The sequence below is a fragment of the Canis aureus genome, chromosome 10 (genome assembly GCF_053574225.1).
Source record: "Canis aureus isolate CA01 chromosome 10, VMU_Caureus_v.1.0, whole genome shotgun sequence".
Lineage (NCBI taxonomy): Eukaryota > Metazoa > Chordata > Mammalia > Carnivora > Canidae > Canis > Canis aureus.
The window spans coordinates 68,335,629-68,358,327 of record NC_135620.1 but is presented as its reverse complement, the minus strand read 5'-3'; the positions used below and the strand labels follow the sequence as shown (position 1 = coordinate 68,358,327).

General features: G+C 41.1%; 1 protein-coding gene across 1 annotated transcript in view; it reads right to left on the bottom strand.

Annotated features, from left to right (window-relative positions):
- Positions 1–22,159, bottom strand: part of UGCG (UDP-glucose ceramide glucosyltransferase) — a 36,054-nt gene extending 13,895 nt beyond the window's left edge. The window contains exons 1-2 of the mRNA XM_077912902.1: positions 21,995–22,159; positions 4,789–4,930 (exon numbers count right to left, since the gene is read on the bottom strand). Coding sequence (XP_077769028.1) covers positions 4,789–4,930; positions 21,995–22,092 — 240 coding nt within the window. The 5' untranslated portion in view covers positions 22,093–22,159. The remainder of the gene's footprint in view (positions 1–4,788; positions 4,931–21,994) is intronic.
- Between the last annotated feature and the right edge of the window lie 540 nt (positions 22,160–22,699).

The window sequence follows — 22,699 nt, the reverse complement described above, 5'->3', positions numbered from 1 at the left end:
CTTAACGGACTGAGCCACCCAGGCACCCCTGGATATTTTTATACTATCTAAAGGATTAGGCATAAGAATATATGTTCAAAAACTTAGTGTCTATTAAAAATATTACACTTTAAAAATATTTCAAGAAAACATTTAATAATTCAGAAAGGGCTTTAAGATATAGTGAATTCCATTATAAAGTGATATAGTATGAATACATAAAATCCAGAAATAAACCCCAGAGTAGTTCAGATGAGAAGGTTAGTCTTTAGTAAGGTTACATACTAATAGCTAGAACTGGCTAATTTTCCCTTTTCCTTTTCAAACAGTGCAATGGCTAAAAGGCTGAGAACAAGGGGTGTGTGTGTGTGTGTGTGTGTGTGTGTGTGTGTCAGAAATCCACAAAGTGGGATTCAGCCTTTGATATTTAAAAACAGAATATCTGAAATGGCAAAAATCACGAATGCTACTTTTTATCTTTTATAAATAAATTCAGATGCATATAAAATACTAGATTTAGGGATGTGAATAGCATTAGAAAAACTGCTGATTTGGCCCTGTAGATATTAGGAATATAAACTTTGCACTATAGCAAATAAGATAAAACATCCTCTCAAAATAGAAAACTGTTTTAACGATATTAATCAGTTATACGGCATATCAAATAGGAATATCCTGGTCTATAAATAACTATACATCATCTCTACAGAAAATTTTATGATGATACTGGATGACAAAAGAATAGAAATTTTCTATGACAGAATAGATTTAGACCCCAAATACCTAGAACATTCTTGCAGCATGGAGATTAATAACACTTATTAAGTTAATGCATTAGTCCTTAGGATAACTTTTGAGTGAAAGAAAGATGCCAGGAAGGAAATGTTTCATAAGAACACAGCTCTGAATTCGAAGTCTGGACAGCTCTGCTTCTCTATTTTCAAGAAATTGTTTATACGGTTTTCTAAATTTACGTGGCAAATTCCTAGTCTTGCAGATTTAGTAGTTTCACCACATACGTTGTGCTTGGTCTTTTGGTAATGGATTCAATTTTCTGTCTTCTCTAATTCTTTGTTTAGAAGACCATTCAGTAAGAAAACAAGTCCTGTTACGGATAACTACACCACTGGCAAGAAAGAGTCCACATGTGGCACTGGACTTGTAACATCTTACACCAATTCTCTATTTGCAAAAAAGGCAAAAAAAAAAAACCCCACCAATATTACCACAGCTTCATGCTCCAATCATTTAAGCTATTCTTTTTTTTTTTTTTTAAGATTTTTACTTCTTTATTCATGAGACACAGAGAAAGAGAGAGACAGAGAGAGACAGAGATGCAGGCAGAGGGAGAAGCAGGCTCCATGCAGGGAGCTTGACGTGGGCCTCCAGGATCACGCCCTGGGCCGAAGGCAGGCGCTAAATCACTGAGCCACCCAGGGATCCCCTCCAATCATTTAATTTAAAAACTCTTCATATGGCCAGGATTTACTAACGTAAAGCTGTCAAACCATTTGAAACTGATTACCGCATCTTCCTTCTGCGGCTAAATCTCTCCCTAAAGGGCTGTCTATGCTGACGCCAAGCTGAGTGCTCAATTTTGCAGAAAATGAATTGTATGGCTTTTTCATTCTTATGTGTTTTTTCCCCTCAAGGAATAAATATTAAAATAAGTGGACTGGGGCTCCTGGGTGCCATAGTCGGTTAAGTGTCTGACTCTTGGCTTCGGCTCAGGTCATGATCTTGGGGTCCTGGCACCAGTCCCCACCTCAGGCTCAGCACAGAGTCTGCTTAAGACTCTTTCTCTCTCTCCCTCTGCCCCTCCCCATGCCATGTATTCTCTCTCTCAAATAAATAAAATCTTTAAAAAAACAAAAACCAAAACCAAGTGGATTGACAAGATATGTAAAGCACTGAAATATTTCAGGGCAATTAGTATAGTAACAATTCTCACCAAAGTTTAAACCCAGAAATTCAGAACAAGTACGTAGTAAATCTTCTTGCACATGTCCAAAATTAAGTAAAATTTCTGAATTTCAACATGTTCTTTTTCCAGAATGGTCTATAATGTTCCAAATCAAATGAGGAGGAAAAACTTAAGTCCGGAATGAAATAAGACATATTTCTAGAAAACAATCTTCAAGTCGACAAAAAGCCAATAGTAAAGTTTGCTGGGCCTGGCAGTCACACAAATGTTCGTTTCAGGACTACGGGTCTCCTTGGTGACACAAGCAAGTTGTCTGTTCATTCTCAGATTTGTGGGATTTCAGTGGTTTAACTTTAGTTTCTTGGGGAACATTTGTCATTGGGCTTGGTTTTTTAAAAAGTCAATAAAATTTTTTTAAAAAGTCAATAAAATGTGGCAAGGTCCAAATTTTCCTTTAGATTGCAGATCCTTAGACTTTCCCTCTGCTTTCTTTATTTTCTATTTACACAGCTAACAAACAGTACTTTTAGTACTGTACAAAGTTTTAGTAAATAAAGCTTTGAAAAAAGAATAAAAACAATCTCTTATATATGCAGTTCCTCATTTTATAATAAGTATCAAAACAGCTTTCTCCACAACCAATTTAAAGACCCCAATGGCATAAGTGGAAAAAAAGCAAAAACTAGAGCTCTTAAGATAATCTCAAATTGTAATTAAAAAAATCTTCATTCAGAAGGAGAAATCAATCATGGACTCATCCCAAATGTTCAGAATTAATGGATACATATGTTCTTGGGTTATTTTTAAAAACTCTTTCTGCAACTAAAACCCACACTAACTTCCGCAACCAATTCAATTCCATGACTATCATTTCCTGAGGACCCAACATAAAAGTTCCATAAGTAAGCTCTGAGAGTGAGTAATGGCAAAAGGGCAGGATGATGATGAAACAACTGAAATGTGACATTAAATATCAACAAGGATAAATGCATGATTCTAAGCTATTCTGAGATTTAATATCAATGAAAATATTCTTCATTAAAAAAATTCTTTGCATTTACCTACATAATGTAGGACTTGAAAACCTTCCATTTTTCTTATTGCAAAGCTTATTTTACAGTTAATTTTACTTGTATCATTCTTTCTAAATTACAAAGGAATACTTCTTACACTTTCACATTTGAAGAAAATCAAGTGATTTTTTAAAAATTACATACTACATTTATTGGATAGATATTGCATGCATGCTTCACATCTCTAAAATTATTAAACACACACATAAACTAGAAGAAAAACACATAATTGTTTTGCTTCAACTTAGCTTCAAATACCTAGACTTCCAAACTTTAAAAGCACTAATATAAAAACAACACTAAAAAATAACTGAATTATACTTGTGTCTACATACTTAATAAGAGCTGCATTAAGGCTATCACATCTGTGTCTTCTCTATTCTTTTCACTGATGCTACCAAGAAAAATAAGAGCTAAAAGAAAAGAAATAAGAGTGTGAAAAACAGTCACCATGAGAAGTGTGGTGGATATATTATCTTCCTCCTCACTAGTTGGGATACACTGTTCTAAGGAAATAGGGCAAGAGTCTCCAAAGGGCAAAAACTATGGAGAAACTGAGACAGTAAGGGTAAAAACTGACACAAGTGAACAGGGACCTTGGAGGAAAATTCAAATCAAGCAGCTAGAAATGTAAAAACACATTCAAAAGCAGTGTTTCAAACAGGCAGCTTAAAAAGCGGCAATCAAGCTGCCTACATAAATCAAGAAACAGTCAATTCTCCTAAGAAACTACAGGTGGAATATCAAAGGGAAGAGATAAAAAGAATACTGTCACCTCAAGAAAACTGGGAGTTCGCCAATGAAGGAATATGTTGAGTTCACAGATCTACAGATTGTATAGATGAATGATACAAACAACACAACAAACAGTAGACTACTACTCAGCCATCAAAAGGAATGAAATCTTGCCATTTGCAAGACATGCATGGAACTAGTGGATATTTTGCTGAGCGAAATAATCAGAGAAAGACAATTATCATATGATCTCATTCATATGTGGAATTTAAGAAACAAAACAGAGGATCATAGGGGAAAAGAGGAAAGGAAAAAAAAAAGATGAGATGAACCATAAGAGACTCTTAATTACAGGAAACAAACTGAGGTTTGCTGGAGGGGAGGGCATGGGGGGATAGGGTAACTGGGTGATGCGCATTTAAGAGGGCACAACATGTAACGAGCACTGGGTATTATATAAGACTGACAGATCACTGACTTCTATCTCTGAAACCAATAATACATTATGTTAATTGAATTTAAATAAAAATAATTTTTTAAAAACAACAAACAATACATATGGCATTAAAACCCAGAAAGATAAAGAAATTAGAAATTAGGTATGAGGAAGCCCCATCTTACTGCTAATTATAACCTATTCTTGGCTCAAAAGCCAGATTCTCAAGGTAATTTACATTTACTTCTAGCTATCTTGCATCCCATCTCAGATCACTAAACGCTGCTTTTTCTCTCTCACTGCCTCTTCTTCTCGTCATTCACATATGCCTCTCATGGAACAAGATTTTTTTATTCAAACTGCCAGGCACTTAACAATGTCTGAGTTCCAGGAGGTCTACTCTGGGATTTCTAATTCAGATGGACATGCAGGTGGTTACAAGATTACAAAAGGAAATCTGTCCCCTTCCTCAACTCCATTTCTGTCCTGTGACTACTGCTATCACAGCATAAATTGTATGAGACCGACATTGTTGTGCATTTTTAATACCTTCTCCTTTTACAGTCAACATGGCTCTTTACGAGAGAAACACGAGAGAAAAGAATCTCACCCATTTCTAATGAGTTCAAGGTTGTACTTACTTTGGGGTAATCCAATTCGAAGAATGTCTCCAAGTTGTTGATTAGGTTAGGATCTACACCTTTCAGTGGCTTCAGAAGAGACACACCCGGGAGCTTGCTATATGGCTGTTTGTCCGTTGCCTTCTTGTTGAGGTGTAATCGGCTAAAAAGCAAATAATATATACATTATTTCTGGATAAAGTATGTGTGAGGCTATCGAGAAATTACTAAATTCTAAGTTTTATTTGTTTACTTGTTTTTTTTAACTTTTATTTTTTAATTTTTATTTAAATTCAATTTGCCAACATACAGTACAACACTCAGATATCTGAAAATGAAGCAAAGTAACCAGAGAAGTGCCCAGTTTAGGAAAACCAGAATGAAGAAGATTGAATGTTCCAATGAAGGCTGGAGTTTAAGACTGTTGTTTATGGTTGTACTCTCAGTGCTTAGAGAACTATGCCTAGCAGAGAGTAGGCATTCAATAAATACATGGTGAAGAAATGAATTATAGTGTTAGCCCACATGTTAACTGCCCTTCCTCCCAAACTGCCATCAAAGTGGACCAAGAACTATATAAACAGTGGGGGGTGGGGGGTGGGGAGAGGAGTTCCTATCTTCCCCAGAAAACCAGAGAAGTATAACCAGAAAAATCTGAGAAATTTCTATAACAAGCAGCCTACATAAGACACAACTGAAAGAAGTATTATGCTACTGGCACAGCAAGCAAGAAAATGGGTAAGTAGCAGAACTTCTAATATTCACAAGCTCAGAATGGCAGGGGCAGAACAGAGGGAATTTGAAAGTATGAAAAAAAATCTCTATGATGAAAAAAAATGTCTATTAATGACATTGGAAAATATACCACCACCACTACACAGATAAGTTGGCCAAGGTTCTCAGCGCTGGTCCATCCCAAGGGTGCCACAGCAAAAGGCTCCTAAGGAGGGAAGCCATGCGAATTAATGAAAGAATTTGCCCCAGTTAATGCTCATGGTGTGACAACAAAGAGAAGAGATGCCTTTCAGCAGAGTGGTGATGTTTCTAAAGGAAGTCACTGAAATCCTTCCTCCTCCTCATAAGCAAGTCTCCAAGCACTCAACAGTAATTAGAGGTTAGAACGATCACGGGACCATGTGCAAGATATTTTAAGACACACGTTCTTCCACATTTTAACATCTCTGAAATCGATGGCATCTTAACAATTGGTGGCAGCCAGATGGCAGTCCTAAATTAGTAGCATGAACACCAGCCAATGAAACCTTCTAGAAGATCAAGAAAACACCATAATCAATGCATCTTTGATTTGATGAAATACACCATTAATCTATGAATGACTTCTGAAAGTACACCACTATCATCATCCACAGCAGTTAGCCCTGGGCTCATGCTCAGTTAATTAAAGGCCACAGCGAATATCCAACATTTCAGATAAGGCCATAAAACATTTTACAGAAAGAAAAATGGGTTACCTACAATGGAAAAAAAAATTTAAACCAGTAAGAGATTTTTTTAAAAAATAAGATAGTATCAATTTCTGATATACAACCTCCAAATGCCAGAAAATAATAGGGTATCATTTCCAACAGTGCTGCTCATTGTGGTTCGTGGATAAGTTGCATTTTTACTGGTCTGCGATGAGAAGAAATGAAGAGAAAGCATTTAGAAACATTTACAGCAATTTGACATTTCCATGCCATCCAAGCACGTGATCAGTATTTATTTTTATTGTAGTTTACCAAAGTATCAGTCTATGCCAGACTGGAAAAATTTTAAAGAGCTGATCTTCTGCCATAGATAGTTAGGAAAATATTCATCTAGCAAGTTCATCTAGAGGATGGACAGAGGTAAAACCATGATCTAAAACTTATACAACCACTGGGGTGCCTGGGTGGCTCAGTTGGTTAAGCATCCGACTCTTGATTTTGGCTCAGGTCATGATCTCAGGGTCATGGGATCGAGCCCTCAATGAGTGTGGAGTCTGCTTAGGATTTTCTCTCTCCCTCAATCCCTCCCTGCCTCATGGGTACACCAAGCTTTCTCTCTCAAAAAATAAAATAAGGGGTGCCTAAATGGCTCAGTCACATAAGAGAAGTCTCCCTGTCACCCCTGTCCCTCATTCTCAGCATTATTAGTTTCTTGTCCATCTTTCCAGAGACTTTTAAAAAATGCATATAAAAGCCAACACACACACGTACAAATCTAACATAATATTTATAATGTTTAATAGAAATGCATTAAAAGCATGTTTTAAAATACATGAGTGAACTGTTAGAAAAATAGAGAAAACCTCCCAGGTCAGAAATGTGGAGAAATCTATGAGGGAGTGCTGGATGCTTGCCCCAGGGCCATCTGTTAGTCCCTGATGATCTAGAGATGGAGACAAGCCTGAGACAAGAATGATGGGACCTCTGTTCTGTCCATCTTGTATAAATACAGAATCCCTGAAAGGCAAAATAGAAAAATGCTGGCCCACAGAGCAAAGATGGGGATGCTGCCTTCTTGGATTCACTCCTGAATGAAGTGAATAAAAGGAAAAAGTCTTCCAAGAGAACACCCAACACATGGGTTTGGAACCCATAACACAAATTACCTGTGCTGCTTGAACAAAACCCAAGAGAAAGGATGAGAGACCATCCTAGGTGAAGAAAACACTCAATGTCTAGAAATAAAAAATATAATCATTCACATTTGAAACGCAATAGACAGAAGAATGCATGTACAGCTTAAAAGAGAACTAGACAACTGGAATCTAGATTTGAAGAAATTATCCAGAATGCGGCAGAGAGAATGGGAGGCAAGGCACTGAAATCCTGGAACAGTTTGAGACATGGAAGACAAAATAAGGCCTGGAATCCCAGGAATTTTTTCATATTTTCCCACTGCATGATCATGAAGTGCTATTAAACTTATCGAAACATGCACAAGGTCGACCAATACAGAGAAACCCAGCCCACTAGCTCACTGAATTTGGCAAATCTTTAAATTAAAAACAAGGATAACTTAAACAGCGTTAAATAGTCCAGGACTGATCCTACGTCCCCCTCTTCCCTTCCTCTTTATTAAGACATTTTACTTTAAATGCTAATAGAGATATACCTCCTGTCCTTCGGAAAGCTTTTTGTATCAAGAATGTAGTATTTTATCAGACTCATTCTGACTCACTGAACAACAATGAAGCTCTTTCTGGTTAATACTAAATCTGAAATTTCTACTCAATTATAACCAAACTATGTCACAGGATCTTAAAAAAAAAAATCCCATTTATCTTTCTCCCATCTCTCTCTCCCCCCCCCTCAACCTCCCAAATTTTCATTCCATACCCCCTAAGGAGTCATCTTGTGAAGTACCCCCTAGGATACAAGAATCCTACTTTGGAGCATATTGTTTTGATTTATGTAACATAACTGACAAAGCCCCTTGTTACAAATTATGTGAAATGTTTATCAAAAACAGTAAAACATCCATTACATCACACACCAAATCACATGGCACTACAGTGAGCACACAGTGGTGCTCCACGACTACTTGCCATTCCCTTCCTGAACAATCATTTCTGAACCCCAGATGTACACTAGGCATCATCCTGCACACTGGAGATAAAATGAACAGGGGAATTCCCAACTGCCACGGAGCTGCAGTCTAATGGAAGAGTTACACGTGTACAGAAGCTCTTCTCTACATAAAACTTTTATAGTCAACCAAACTATGTTCTAAAGCGAGAACTTTAATATAACTTTGCCCGCCACACAGAGAAAGGATGCTGGCGGGTGCCTTGGCCATGGCTAGTGTTTTGTAAGCCAATCTCTATTTTTCAAAATATGATCAACAGCCCATTTGCCCAGAGTCTCAAAAATGGCCTGAGTCCTCCAAGTGAGGTGGCTCTGACAGGGTCTACAGGGTTTACTGGTTTCAAACCGGTTTACCTCTGGTATCTCAGAGCAGGGGATCTATAGGACTAAGAACTGAACTTGAGCCCACTGCATCCACCCATTGCACTGGATTTATCATGGGTGCCCATTTCCACCCTTGACCTAAAGCAGGTGACTCACTTTCTGTCAGGATCCTTTGTACAGTCCTTCCTCAGTTGGAGGTTCTACACCAGAAATCCAGTTCTACCTTCCCATCATGCATCTGGCTTGCAGGGCCTTGTCTTTCTTTTAAAGGGCGGGGAAGAGTACTTTTTATTGATATGTAACACATAAAGTCACATGTGTGTATACAGCTCAATGAATCTTCTCAGAGTGAAACACCCATAAGCAGGACCCAGATCGAGAAGCAGAATATTACTGGAATCCCAGAAGCCCTTGTGCGTCCCCATCTACTAACTACCCTCCTCCTCAAGGGTAATGACTTCCAACACACCAATTCTGCCAATATTAGAATTTTATCTCAAGGGAATCCAATAGGATGTACTCAATTGTATCTGGTTTCTTTGACTTCATGTGTTTGTGAGATTCATTTTTGCTGTTACATTTAGTTATAGTTCATTCATTTCTTAAAGAGTCATTTATTTTGAGAGAGAGAGAGAGTGAAAGAGCAAGTGGACATGCACAAGCAGGAGTGGCAAAGGGGGTGGAAGAGAGAACCTCAAGCAGACTCTGCACTAAGCTCAGGGCCCAATGCAGGGCTGGATCTCACAACCCTGAGATCATGATGAGCCCAAACCAAGAGTGGGACACTCAACCGACTGTCCCATCCAGCTGCGCCTAGTTCTTCATTCTTATTGCAGCCTATATTCCTTGTATTAATACACCACACTTTATTTAGCTACTTTCTGTTGATGGGCATTTGGGTTATTTCCAATTTGCAGCTAATACATTTAGTCTGCAGCCTTGTCTCTGTCCTTACAAAAGTATCAAAAAACCCTGGCCTAAACCCCACCCCACCCCCCGGACTTACACTTTCAGACAAGATGAAGAGATAGAGGTTGGATCTGCTTGTCTACCTGAAGCAATTTTTTAAAAAATCAGACAAGATGTGGGAAACAAATGGGAAACGGTGGCTTTTAAGATACTGGACATAAGATAAAGGAGGACAGTGACTCCTACGACATGGAAAACAGATGAAGTCAGTGCTCCAACTGCCCCAGCTCACCGCTTTGAGACCAGTGTTTCTCAACACTTATATACACGATGCCCACAGGTAAAAATCACAATGTAATGGATCAGTTGCAGAGCTTACGAAGCTTATTTTTACAAGCATCTCAAATGATTCTGATGCAGGCTCGCAGTGAACCACACTACAGTAGACTATAAATTCTCCAGGCTCCAGCAAAATAATGATAAATAGTACATTTATCTCAATTAAAAAAAAAACATTGACTAAATAAGAGTAAATAAATACATACAGAACTCAGAAGGTAAGGTTAGTCTAGAGGTAAAAATACGGAGCCATCCAGCGTTTGTTAAATACATAAGCTCTACCTGGGAGCTGACGGTCTTACAGGGCCAGTAATGCATGAAGAGGACTATGTGTGAGTCGCCCAAGAAGCAGAAAGAAAGGCAGGAAGAAAGGATTTACTAAAAAAGGCTTTATCTGGTGAAGCTGTTTTCTTTTTGAAAGTGGTCAAGGAAGAGCAACACTGAATGCAGCTGAGAGGTCAAGAAAAGAAATGAAATGCCCACCTGATTGTGTGGACTTGATGCCCTTGAACTCTGCGGGCAGGGGTAAATGAAAACAGGCTAAGAAGGAAATGAATGAGAAGTGCAACGGGATAACAGGGAATAAACACTAGATCCCCTGACATTTGACCTGAATAAAAGTTACTCTGGCCTGAACAACTAAGATGGGGAAAGGTTTTTCAGTTTAATTTTGGAGGGGGGGATATTTTTTTTTTTAATACTTGAGTATATAGAGTGAGAGAGAGAAAAGTTAAAATAATTAATGGCATGACAGGGCCCAGTGTGAAGCAGGAATTAGGAAAATCCGACAAGACCAAAGGTAAGAAGGGTGAAGAGTTGGAAAGAGGTTCTGCCAATAATGCATGACGGAGGCTAAATAAAGAAACAAAAGCACTGCCAGACGGCACCGAGGCTCGGCGGAGACCTGAGACCATGAATGTGTAGTAGTACTAACCCACATGGCTGAGTGGTCACCCTCTGCGCGACGTGGAAAGTTGAGACGCTATAAATTATGAGATGGGTTCAGGATAACAAGGCAGACTGATAGGAGGGAAGGCGAGGGGCAAGATGAGGCAGCGATGAACTCTGAGTTCTGGCTAGATGGCCGGTTCCAAGAAACCAAGAGATAACAAGTGGATGGATGCCACAACTGTGGATACATAGCCTAGGGCAGTTATTCTCAACCTTGACTGCACAAGAAAATCACCTGGGGAGTTCAAAAAATCCTGACACTCAGACCAATTAAACCAGAATGTCTAGGGCTGAGACACAGGCAAGGAGTATTCTTTTTTTTTTTAAGGACTCCCCTGGTGGCTCCGAAGTGCAGTCAAAGCTGAAAACCATGGACCTGAGGAAGACTAGATCACTGTAAAAAGAGAAGAATGTGAGAAGAAGTGGAAGCTCGGGAGGATCGCAGTTCTGGGATGGCTAAAAACAAGAAGGCAGAGAAGGGGCAGGTCAAGTGGTATGAGAATGGGGGAGAGGTGCAGACAAGAAGTAGGGGCTCCCTCCACAGTACTCTCAGTGTTGCCAGTTATCAGAAACGAAAGAGTCACAGCAACTGTAGAAAGTCCCATACAGATACTCTATCCCTGTGGACTACTTCCGGGGTTATTTTTAGGTTATCACTGGCTGTATAGAGCCACATGCTGGTTTAAGAGCCTGGGCTGGAGCAGATCACCTGGATTTTTATACCAGCTTCACAGTGAACTGAGTATCCTTGGGTAAATTACTTCTTTAACTCTCTTTTTTTTAAAAAAGGGGGGATGATTAGTACCTACCTCATAAAGCAGTGAGAAACAGATGAGATTGAGCCACAAAGTTAACATTCAATGACAGCTGTTATTGATAATTTTTTAAATTTAAGGACATTTTCCACTTCTCCAAATTACTGTAGTTCTAGTAAGAGATTTAGAAATGGCAAACGTTGATAAGGCTTATACACCAGAATGGAAGAACTAGAAATTCATATGCTTAAAGATTCTTTCATAAATATTTAAATATTAAACCATTATGATGGGTCTTTTTATTTTTTTAAAATTTTGGGGGTTTTTTTGTGTTATTTTTTTGTTTTTTTTGTTTTTTTTTAAGATTTTGTTTTTGATTAATCTCTTTACCCAATGTGGGGCTCAAACTCACAAACCCAAGATCAAGAGTCACATGCTCCATTGACTGAGCCAGCCAGGCGCCCATGTTGTTGTTTTGGGGTGGTTTTTTTTGGAGAGTGCAAGAGTATGAGCACTTGGGGTGGGGGTGGGGGGCAGATGGAGAGAGGGAGAGACAGTCTTAAGCAGGCTCCACGCTCAGCACAGAGCCCAACATGAGGCTCAATCTTGCAACCCTGAGATCATGACCTGGGCTGAAATCAAGAGTTGGATGCTTAACCAACTGAGCCACCCAAGCACACTCAGGGTTTTTTTTTTAAACATAAAACCACCGTGGTGTATTAAGAAAGATTAAAAGGGGAAAGGGGTATCATCAAAAGTCCCAAATCATGATCAAAACAGAAGTCAAAACAAGGCATAAAACATATTTAATGCAAAATTTAAATTATATGCAAAGCTAAAACTACGCCCAATATTTAGGAACCATTTTATATTTGTAAGAGCTCATCTAAAAACATAGAGGCAACAGAAGCATGACAGTGAGGAACATTAAATATCACCAGTGATCCACTGAAAGTGGCTTGAGCTCTCCTTTTAAATCACTGGAGAGGTTCTCAGTTGGGCAGAGGTGCTGCATACTCCTGGCTTCTCTGAATTCCTCTACCCTCAGCCTCACTCAAAATGTGGGATTCTACTGCCACAAAAACCCTTCCTTCCTTTGGCTCCGCTACCAGGAGAGCTCCCACACTCAGAGCTGAGAGCCGAGGGCAGACACAATGAGCAAAGTAACTCCCAGTTACTATGTAATCCAAGCACACTGCCTTCTAGGATGGAGACGTGTTGAGGGATTCCAGAAGAGATTGTTTTGTTGACCATTAAATCACCATACCCAGTGCAGTCCCCAGAGTAAATGCTACAAAGCAGCCTTCTCACCCCAGTCCAGGCCAGGGGGAGGCCGGGAAGGGGGACTCTCTGAACAACCCCTACCACCTGGAAAGCCCCCAATCCAGTGGCAGCACGCCTTAGGCCTTGAGCCCAGCAGAACCATCATTTGGGATTTTAATAATCACCTTAGTTCTCTATGAACGGGCTCCCTGCATGGAGCCTGCTTCTCCCTCTGCCCATGTCTGCCTTTCTCTCTCTCTCTCTCTCTCATGAATAAATAAATAAAATCTTAAAAAAAAAAAAAAGGGAAACAAATAGAATCTCCCCCTTCTAACACCTACATCCATTTGATTTTCATAATTTGATTTTATGACACTCTCAGGAACACACTGGATACAAAAGGAATGTACCTCCGCTATGTCTGGTCGATGGTTTTGATTAGTTTCATTTTTAAAGAATAAAATGATCCTGGAACGTGAGTAACCAATGTTGGAGAGACAGAAAGCACAGGACAACTTCCATGTGTTATTCCCGAGGAATGATTTCTAAGTTAAATTCTCAATCAGAAGCTAGTCACTCTCTGTTGCAAAGCCCGAAATCACAGAATGGAGCCCAGTGCCCTCGGGGCAGCGGGGAGGAGGCGCTGGCAGCGCACCTGGGGGCTGGACCGGCGGTGGGATGGGGAGCAGGGCTTCAGGGTCCTGCTTTCCACTGGGGCCTAGAAGGACATCTATTCAGGGAACATTTCAAAGAGCCCCAAGCGACTGGTAAGAACTATTCAGGGGCCCTACTGGACTTTATAGCAGGTTTAGCTTGACGGGTCCTAATCAGCTCTTGGCACAAGGGTTTTCAACTTCTGAGCTGATGGAACAGTTTCATCATGGGTGATTTTTATTTCCTAATAGCTCAGTCACTAGAATTGTTGACTCTTCTTCATCGTTTTGGCTTAGGGTTTTCTTCTTATCTTGTAGTTCCTCTCCCTGCTTTCTCTCTGCCTTTCTCACAAGTTGTTGATTTGATGGTGTGTGCCACTTTAAATGACTTATTTTACTGGTTCACACATTCTTTTTTTTAGATTTATTTATTCATGAGACACACACACACACAGGCAGAGACACAGGCAGAGAAAGAAGCAATCCCCCCAACGTGGGACTCAATCTCAGAACCCTGGGATCTTTACCTGAGCCAAAGGCAGGCGCTCAATCACTGAGCCACCCAGGTGTCCCTACCGGTTCACATTCTAATTTCATTCTGAGCAGGAGGGAAGCTGGTATGAAGGGAGACCCCGACTGAAGGGGCTGGCAGCAGCTCTGCAGCAATCTTAATGCAAAGCCATACCTCCCAGAAGTGCAGCACAAGAACCTCACACAAAGCCCTGAAGGGAGAATAAAGATTCCTGGCCGGCAAAGGTCACCTTGCTTAACGTTAAGTCCCAGATAGTGCGCTTTTTTACAGTTCTGCTACGGGGCTCAGTTGAACCAATTTATCTGACTCTTGGAATTTATCTCCTCTGCTCTATGCCACCAAGCTTGTTAATACGTCGTGTAAAATTAGGCTGACTGTTATATCAGCAGGCCCCTGCTTCACAAAGTCCATGCCTGAGATTTCCCATGATAAAAGGCTTCTGTTGTTATTACTTGTGACTCTGCCCTGGAAGGCTGTTGCTGTGTGTTTATGATCGGAGTATGTCATGATTAATGCCACTTCCATATTGCACTTATCTTTTCAAAAACAGTAGGGCTTCTTCAGCAACAGAAAGGAACACCTTCTGGTACAACCTGAACTCTGCAGACACAAGATTCCCCACAGAACACATAATAGCCAATAGTGACTTAGCCTTACGGGAAAACAACAACTATTTCCACTGGGCAGTGGACTTACACACTACAGAGTACAAAAGATTCCACTGCCACTGAAAACAAGTTGGAGATCTTTATTAATTTTAACCCCCCACCCAATCCCAACTCACTGACCCTTTGATGACAACAGAGCTGGACCTAGTATATGGGATATGGATAGAGCATGGTGTTTGGCTAACAGCAACTAAGACAGGCACTCAGCAGAAGACATGGACTGAGCACATAGTGCTCAAAAACACAGGAGACCCTCAAACATAACCACACGCTCAAACTCTTTTCAAATCAAAAGGAACTAATGGGACTATCCTAATGTTCTGCTATAAAATTCCCTACAGCAGAATGTGACATTTCAACTATTCTGTGTATAAAATAAAATTCTGTGGATTTGCATCTCAACCAACTCAGGAGAACACTGGGCTTTGCATCCCCTGCCAAGTCAGATCTTAGTGTAAAAATTATTTATGACAAGACGGGCATTCCCATAGGGAAACTTTGGGGAGGGGATCAGACTTGTAGGTAAGCATGTTATTAATAGAACTCTGTTTCTATTTTAGTCTGCAATTAATTAGAAATAGTGAAATAAAGATTCCATTTGGTCCAACAAATTTCATTAAAGTCCATCACCACTGAAAGCATCCCCAAATCGGATCATCTACCTCAGATCACAATGGCCAAATGACGCTGAACTAATGACACTGAAAAAAATCCACCATTACTACTGGAAAAAACTCAAAGTTCATTCATTCAGCCAGCAACAACTGAGTGCCTAGTACACACTGGAGATAGAACAGTAAATAAGACACTATCTAACCCTCAAGAGCTTACAATCTAATTGGGAAAAGAGACAGCTGAACGCACATTTATAATTCAGAAGGGTAAATTCAAGGCACTAAATTATAAGAAGGGCTTTATATAGCAAAAAGCTAAGTCTAAATAGACCTGGGTGAGTAGACGTTAAAGAAAAATGAAGAGAGGGAGGAGGGGGAAAAAAGGAAGGAAAGATAATTCTAAAGAAAATACACAGCATATTCAGAGGAATGTCAGTGATTCAATGTTGCTGAAGAATTAGGTACAACGGCTCAGCTCCTGAAGAACTGTGCATGTCTTGTTGACGCGCTTGCATGTTAACCTGAAGGCACTGGGGGAACCATGGTAAAATTATAAGCACATGATCTAAGATTAGTGCTCCAGGAGGATAAGGCTACAGTTAGAAAAATAAAGAAGAAAGGGAGCAAGGCTGTTGGTAGAGATACCAGTGAGTGGAGATAGTTTCGATAATCTAGAGTACAGAGAAGATCATGATGTAGGAAAAGGGTGGGATGATGAGTTCACAGGCATCACAGAATGTTAACGCTAGATTACAATGGTCAGCTCGCTTTTTAAAGCTATCACACTAACATCCAATTATTTGGTATCTTCCAGGTTCAGGTTAAAGGGGCTCAACTGCCTCATTCATTCACCCAAAAAGTGGTCCAGGCAGCAATAACCCTGACTGATCAACAGGTGACCACAGTCCAGAAGATCCTCAGAACTGAACCCAGAAAAGCAGCTCTCAATTTACATTCTGCTACGGCTCAGAACACCAAAGTATTAATGAATTTAAGGCAAAGATCATACTTGCTAAAAATAACATACGAAATACTAAAATTTACATTAAAAACAATTTGTTTCTGACAGGATGTTCACAGACCTCCAGATACGGTATTACTTTTCACTCAAAAGCCGTGCAGCAGGTATACATGTGGCTGTGCCAAAAAGGTTAGAAAAAGTAGAATGAACTGAAAATTCCAGGGAAAGACCTCTGCTTTACTAGAGGGCAGTTAATATTTACAGATACAAGAAGTATTTCCACACTAGCCTGGCACCTCCAGACAATTAAAAGATAAAAGTCTCGCACTGAACACTACAGAGGACAAAAAATAATAATCCAAGAAGAGGGAGAAATGAGAAGAAAGCGAAGAAAAAGAAGGCAGATGGAGGGAAAGGCGGCAAGGTGCGTGGCTCAGATACCCTTATCATCCAGTAATATGGATGCCAAGACCTAAAAAGAGAAGAAAATGACTGGTTCTAGACTTCTGCAGGATTTCACCACAGCTCCCAAGCTACCAAACTACACTAGTTCTCAAAAAGGAAAAACTCATGAAGATCACTTAACCAATTCTGCCCACTGAGGTTAGAATCAGTAGTTATTTTTAGGAGATTACAAAAAATAAAATAAAATCTTGAGAATTAAGAGCTCTGAACTTCAATACTCTAATCTGAATATGATCTTGAGAACATTATAGGCAGTAATCTCACAAACGTCCGCCATCCAGAATATATTACAAAATGACTAAACATCAGTTCAATATTAAAATTGGAAACTGGGGTGCTTCGGTGGCTAAGTCGGTTGGGTGTCCCAGTCTTGATTTCGGCTCAGGTCATGATCTCAGCATAGTGGGATCAAGCCCCACATCAGGCTCCCTGCTCAGCAGGGACTCTGTTTCTCTCTCTCTCTGCCCCTCTCCCCTCATGCTTGCTCTGTCTCTCAAAAAAATAAATAAAATATTTTTTTAAAAAAGGAATGGCTTTCTAGTTTATAAATTATCTCAATTTTTTTTAAATTGCAGACTTATATGAATTGTGAGACACTTGTGAAATCTGAATAATTTGAGAAAGAACTGTTCATTGAATTAATCACACTGAGCTCCCTTTTTTTTTTTAAGTTTACTTACTTATTTTTTAGTAATCTTTACATCCTATGTGAGGCTCAACTTCACAACCCTGACATCAAGAGCTGCATGCTCAGCCAACTGAGCCAGCCAGGCGCCCCTGAGCTCTGTTTTTAAAAACAGGCCAATACTTAGCTCTGTCTCTTTCTAAGGGGACACAATTCAGTAGAACATTGAATCTAACTGGATGCCATTACACACTCTATTTAATTTTAAACAATAACCAATTGGTTTTTTAAAGTTTTATAGCTTTTCTTAACCATTTATTATAATATTTGCATGACTAACATGTTTTTAACAATTAGATGTCTAAGATTCATCTCTTTAATGTGACAAACAGATAATGGAGCCATATGAGTTTTAGAAATAGGCTCCATTTCTACTAGTTGCAAGCACAAAGTTTTAGAAGGAGAGTTTCAATATCTGCTTATTTTATGTATACTTTACCTTATTTCAAAAAAAGATTCGAGGACACAGAACATGTGTTTAGAAAAAAAAAACATTCTTCAATAAAATACAGAATGTTAGCACACTATTTTAACTAAAATATTGTTGCCAGTGTCCTTTAGCTTTCCTCGTCAAAATGCGGAGATATCAAGTTTGCAATTTCATTAATACAGTGAGGGGGAGGGGCACAAACCCCAGTTCTCGGCTGAAAAGAACTCATTAAACTGAGAAATATCTTTATTTTGGGATGCCTGGGTGGCTCAGTGGTTGAGAGTCTGCCTTTGACCCAGGGCATGATCCTGGGGTCCCACAGGAGGGTCCCGATGGATCCTTGAGTGCCACATCAGGCTCCTTGCATGGAGCCTGCTTCTCTGTCTGCCTATGTCTCTGCCTCTCTCTCTCTGTCTCTCATGAATAAATAAAATACTTAAAAAAAAAAAAAATACAAAGCCTCTCCATTGTACTTTAACTAAGCTAAATGTTTGCACTATTCTCAAACACTAAAAGGTATTTAGAGAAAATTTTGCTGTTCATCATTAAACACAAAATAAATAACCTAAAACAACTGTGGAGTTGTCTCAAGTCTAACAGCACAGTTTACTTGGAATATTAGGCCACATCGCTACAATTATATATTATATTATGTATATAATATATACACAATTACATATATTTATATATAATTGTAGCGATGCAGCCTAAGATATAATATGCTAATATAATATATATAATGATAAAGTCACAAGTGTGACTTTATATAATTGAGGGGATATATCATAGTCCTATGTTGAAAGAAGTCAAATTTCTCCTGTAAATTTAATAAATCCAATTTAAAAACAAGATTTAAAAATTGCAATTAAAAAAAAAATTGCAATTAAAGAGACATCTGGGTGGCTCAGCTGTTGAGTGTCTGCCTTTGGCTCAGGGCGTGATCCTAGGGTCCTGGGACCAAGTCCCCGGGTCCCAGGATCGAGTCCCACATCGGGCTCCCTGCACGGACCCCACTTCTCCCTCTGCCTGCGTCTCTGCCTCTCTCTCTGTGTCTCTCATTAATAAGTTAAATCTTTAAAAGAAAATGTGTAAAGGCAATAAAGTTTGCAAAAGAATGAGGGGCTTTCCTTACCAATAATAAGGTCATAAAACGTCATTAATTAAAACAGTGAATACTAGTACAAGAATAGATCAATGAAAAAAAAAAGAATAGATCAATGAAACAGCACTGTGAATCTTTAAACATACAAGTATACAGAAGAATGTAGTCCATTATAAAGACAGTATTTCAGAAATGTGGAATAATCAAATAATAATTCACAAAGTGATTCAGGGACAAGGGGCTAAATATTTAGGTGAATCTAAAATTAAGGCTCTACCTAGCTCTCATCACATAACAAGCTAAGATAATGAGTACATTAAAGGATAAAAGGTGTAAAAAAAAACAAGAAAGAAAATTCAAATTACTAAAGGAAAACAGACATTAACTATATGTGTATACAAGTTAGAAACATTAAAAAAAAAAAAAAGTCCTGACAACCCAAAACACAGGCACATACACTTTTCTCCAAGTTAAATATATGAACATAGTTGAAAAACAAAACAAAACAAGAAAACACACTGTGGGAAAAAAACTGCAACCTATCACAGAAAAACAATTTCATATCAAAGATGATTAACAGAGCAATAAACTGCAGCACAAAAGATTATGAGTATGTAATTTACAACTAGATAAAACTAGCATATCCATATACAAAAAAATGTTCAATGGAACCAGTAATTAAAGGAATGAAAATAAAAGACAGAACAGTGAAGAGCCCAATACTTAGTAAGGGGAAGTGGGCACCATCAAACAGTGTTACCAGGACTATAAATAGATACAACTTTTTATAGGGCAATATGTATCAAAGTTGGTGGCTTTTTTTTTTTTTTTTATGGTTTTTATTTTTTTATTTGAGAGAGAGCGATCACAAAAGCAGGGATGGGAGGGGCAGGGGCAGTGGAGAAGAGGACTCCCTGTTCAGCAGGGACGCTGAGCTCCATCCCATGACCCCTAGATCATGACCAGAGCTGAAGGCAGCCGCTCAACCTTAACTGAGCCACCCAGGCACCCATGTATCAAAGTTTAAAATGTGCAGGCTTCTGGCCCAATAATTCTTCTTTCAGGAATGTAAACTAAGGAAATCCTCTCTCAAAGATGTACCCGTATGAATTCACCACAGTATTGTTTGTAATCTTGATGAAGTGAACACCTAAATGCCAATTAATAACAATATATATTAGTACCTCATAAATGAAAATGCCATGCATCTATTTTAAATGATGCAGAGATCATATATTTATTGACATGGGGAAAAACGGTCATGACACTTTACTGGACATCTTGTTCTCCAACCTTATTTCCAGCACTTAGAATAGTGCCTTGTACAAAAGAGCTTCCCAGAAAGCACTTACTAAATAGATTAATTTTAAAAGCAGGCTACAGAATAACCATAATGTCCAACCCCCTCCCGTCTCTCTCTCCCTTCTCTCTTCTATCTCTCTCTACACACACACCCCCACACACACACCTGCAAAGACAGTCACAAAAGGTTAACAAGGTAAAGGAGTTTTGATGTGTGTTTAACTTTCTTTAGTTCTCTCTGTGCTAAATTCCTTATATAGAAAGCATTTTCAAAAAAGAATTTATGATTGGAAAAAAAAAGTCACGAAATTGATTTTTAAGAACTCATATATTTAAAATGAACTTCAGAAAGTGTTCGGCGATGACAGCTCACAAACCACAAAAACTAAGATCAGCAATACCCAAGTGGCATGTTTTCTTTCATCTGCAAAGAAATATCAGTATGTCTTCTACAATGTAGCATCATTCTCCAGTGCCAAGAAACTGCCACCCTATACTAATAAAATGCAGAATTTCCAAGAGGGAAAACAGTTTTTCCGTAGTAAAAGGGGGGGGGGGGGGGACAGCAACGAATTTCTTAAAAGTCCTCCCATCTCTTCTATTAAGACATGCCCACTTCTAGTTGGTGATAAAGATTAGTATGTATAGTCATTTTTCTTTCAGGCTAAAATGCCAGTGAGTCCGTATGAGAAATGTGCTCTATTGCAATTCTTTCATTTCTTTAAAAAGGTAGATCCTATTTTAAAGATATTTTAAAAAATTGAAATCTCAGAACCAGCCACATACCTTCTGTCATGATTCATCCCACCACCCTGTTTTATATCATCCAGAGGTTTTATCACTATCTGAGATAGCCTTATTCGAATTTTTATTATGTCTCTCCCTTGCTGTAAGAATGTAAGCTCTCTGAGGACAGAAATCCCACCCTTCTCGGCACTGTGTCCCCCGTGAATGGCATCCAGCAGGCCTCGAGAAGTATTTGTTGAATTCATAATAGAAAAAAAAAAAAAAAACAGAGGTGTGTGGAGGGGACAAATCAAAATGAGACTATATACATCAGGAACTAGGAAGAAAAAAAAAAAAAAAAAAGGAAAGCAAACCACAATGAAATGTGGTAGCTGACATGACTCAAGCCTCTAACGTCAGCCCGGAGGGTTGGTGGACATTTTTCAGGGTGGACAGGTGCTCCACACCTAGGTAAAAGCATAGAGCTTGTTCCAGGAAGGAGCAAATCCACAGGGAGGTCCTCCGGGTGGCTGTGTGCAGCTCCCGGGAGGGTGCAAACCATCATCATCATCATAGAAATGTCGCCCAGGTCGAGAGAACAGCAGCAGCAGCAACACACTATATGCATCTTGGCCCAGGCGAAAAGCCAGAGGAATTCCCGACACAATGAAAGCGAGCGAGCAAGCAGCCTTCCGCCCGACACGCAGGAAGAGCACCGTCGCCTTCCCCCGGGCCGCGCCGTCGCCCGCGGCCCCGCACCGCCCCCACTCACCCCTTCCCCCGCCCAAGGACCCCCGCCCCAGCGGTCCAGGGGGAGCGGGGACGGCGCGAGCGGGACGGGCAGCGCCTCCTCCACCCCCACCCGAGCCCGCCCGTCCCCAAAGCGCACGGCCTCCCACCCTCCCGCCCTCCCGGCCCGAGGCCCCGAGGCCCGAGGCCCGAGGCCCCGACCCCGCGCCAGCAGCCCCTCACTCACGTGTAGATGATGGCCATGAAATGCATCAGCCACAGCACCACGAAGAGGACGAACCCGAAGACGGCCATTCCCTCCAGGGCCAGGTCCAGCAGCGCCATCCCCCGGCCCGGCCCGGCCCGCTCCGGCCGCCGCCGCGGACCGCGCTCCCGCAGCAGCACAGGGTGGGCGCCCGGCGCGGGGGCGCGGGAGCCGGAGGAAGGTGGGGAGAGGAAGGGGCGGGGGGGTGGGGACGGAAGGGGCGGGCAGGGCCTGCGCGCCCCGCCCGCGCGCTCGTCCTCTCCGCGCTCCGGCCCGGGCGCGCTCGCGGTGCGGGCGCTGCGGTGTGCGGGCCCCGCGCTCGGGCTCGCCGCCCCCGCCCCCGCCGCCGCCGCCGCCGCCCCGCCGCCGCCCCGCCGCCCCGCCGCCCGGCCCGGCCGCTCGACTCCGCACCCTGCTCCGCCGCCGCGGCTCCGCGCACTAATCGAAACTGGCGGCCGGCGCTGCGAGTCCCCGGCGCGCCCCGCCCCGCCCTCCGGAACCGCGGCGCCCGGCCCTCCGAGGGGCGGGGCGCGCCGCTGCCGCCCGCCCCCCCGGCCCCCCGGCCCCCCCGCCCCCGGCCCCCGGCCCCCCCGCCGGCCTCGCGCCCGCTGCGTCACCGTGGCGGGCGGGAGCGCGCCCCCCGGAGGCTCGGCCGGGCGGCGCCGGACCCTCGGCGGCGCCCCGGGC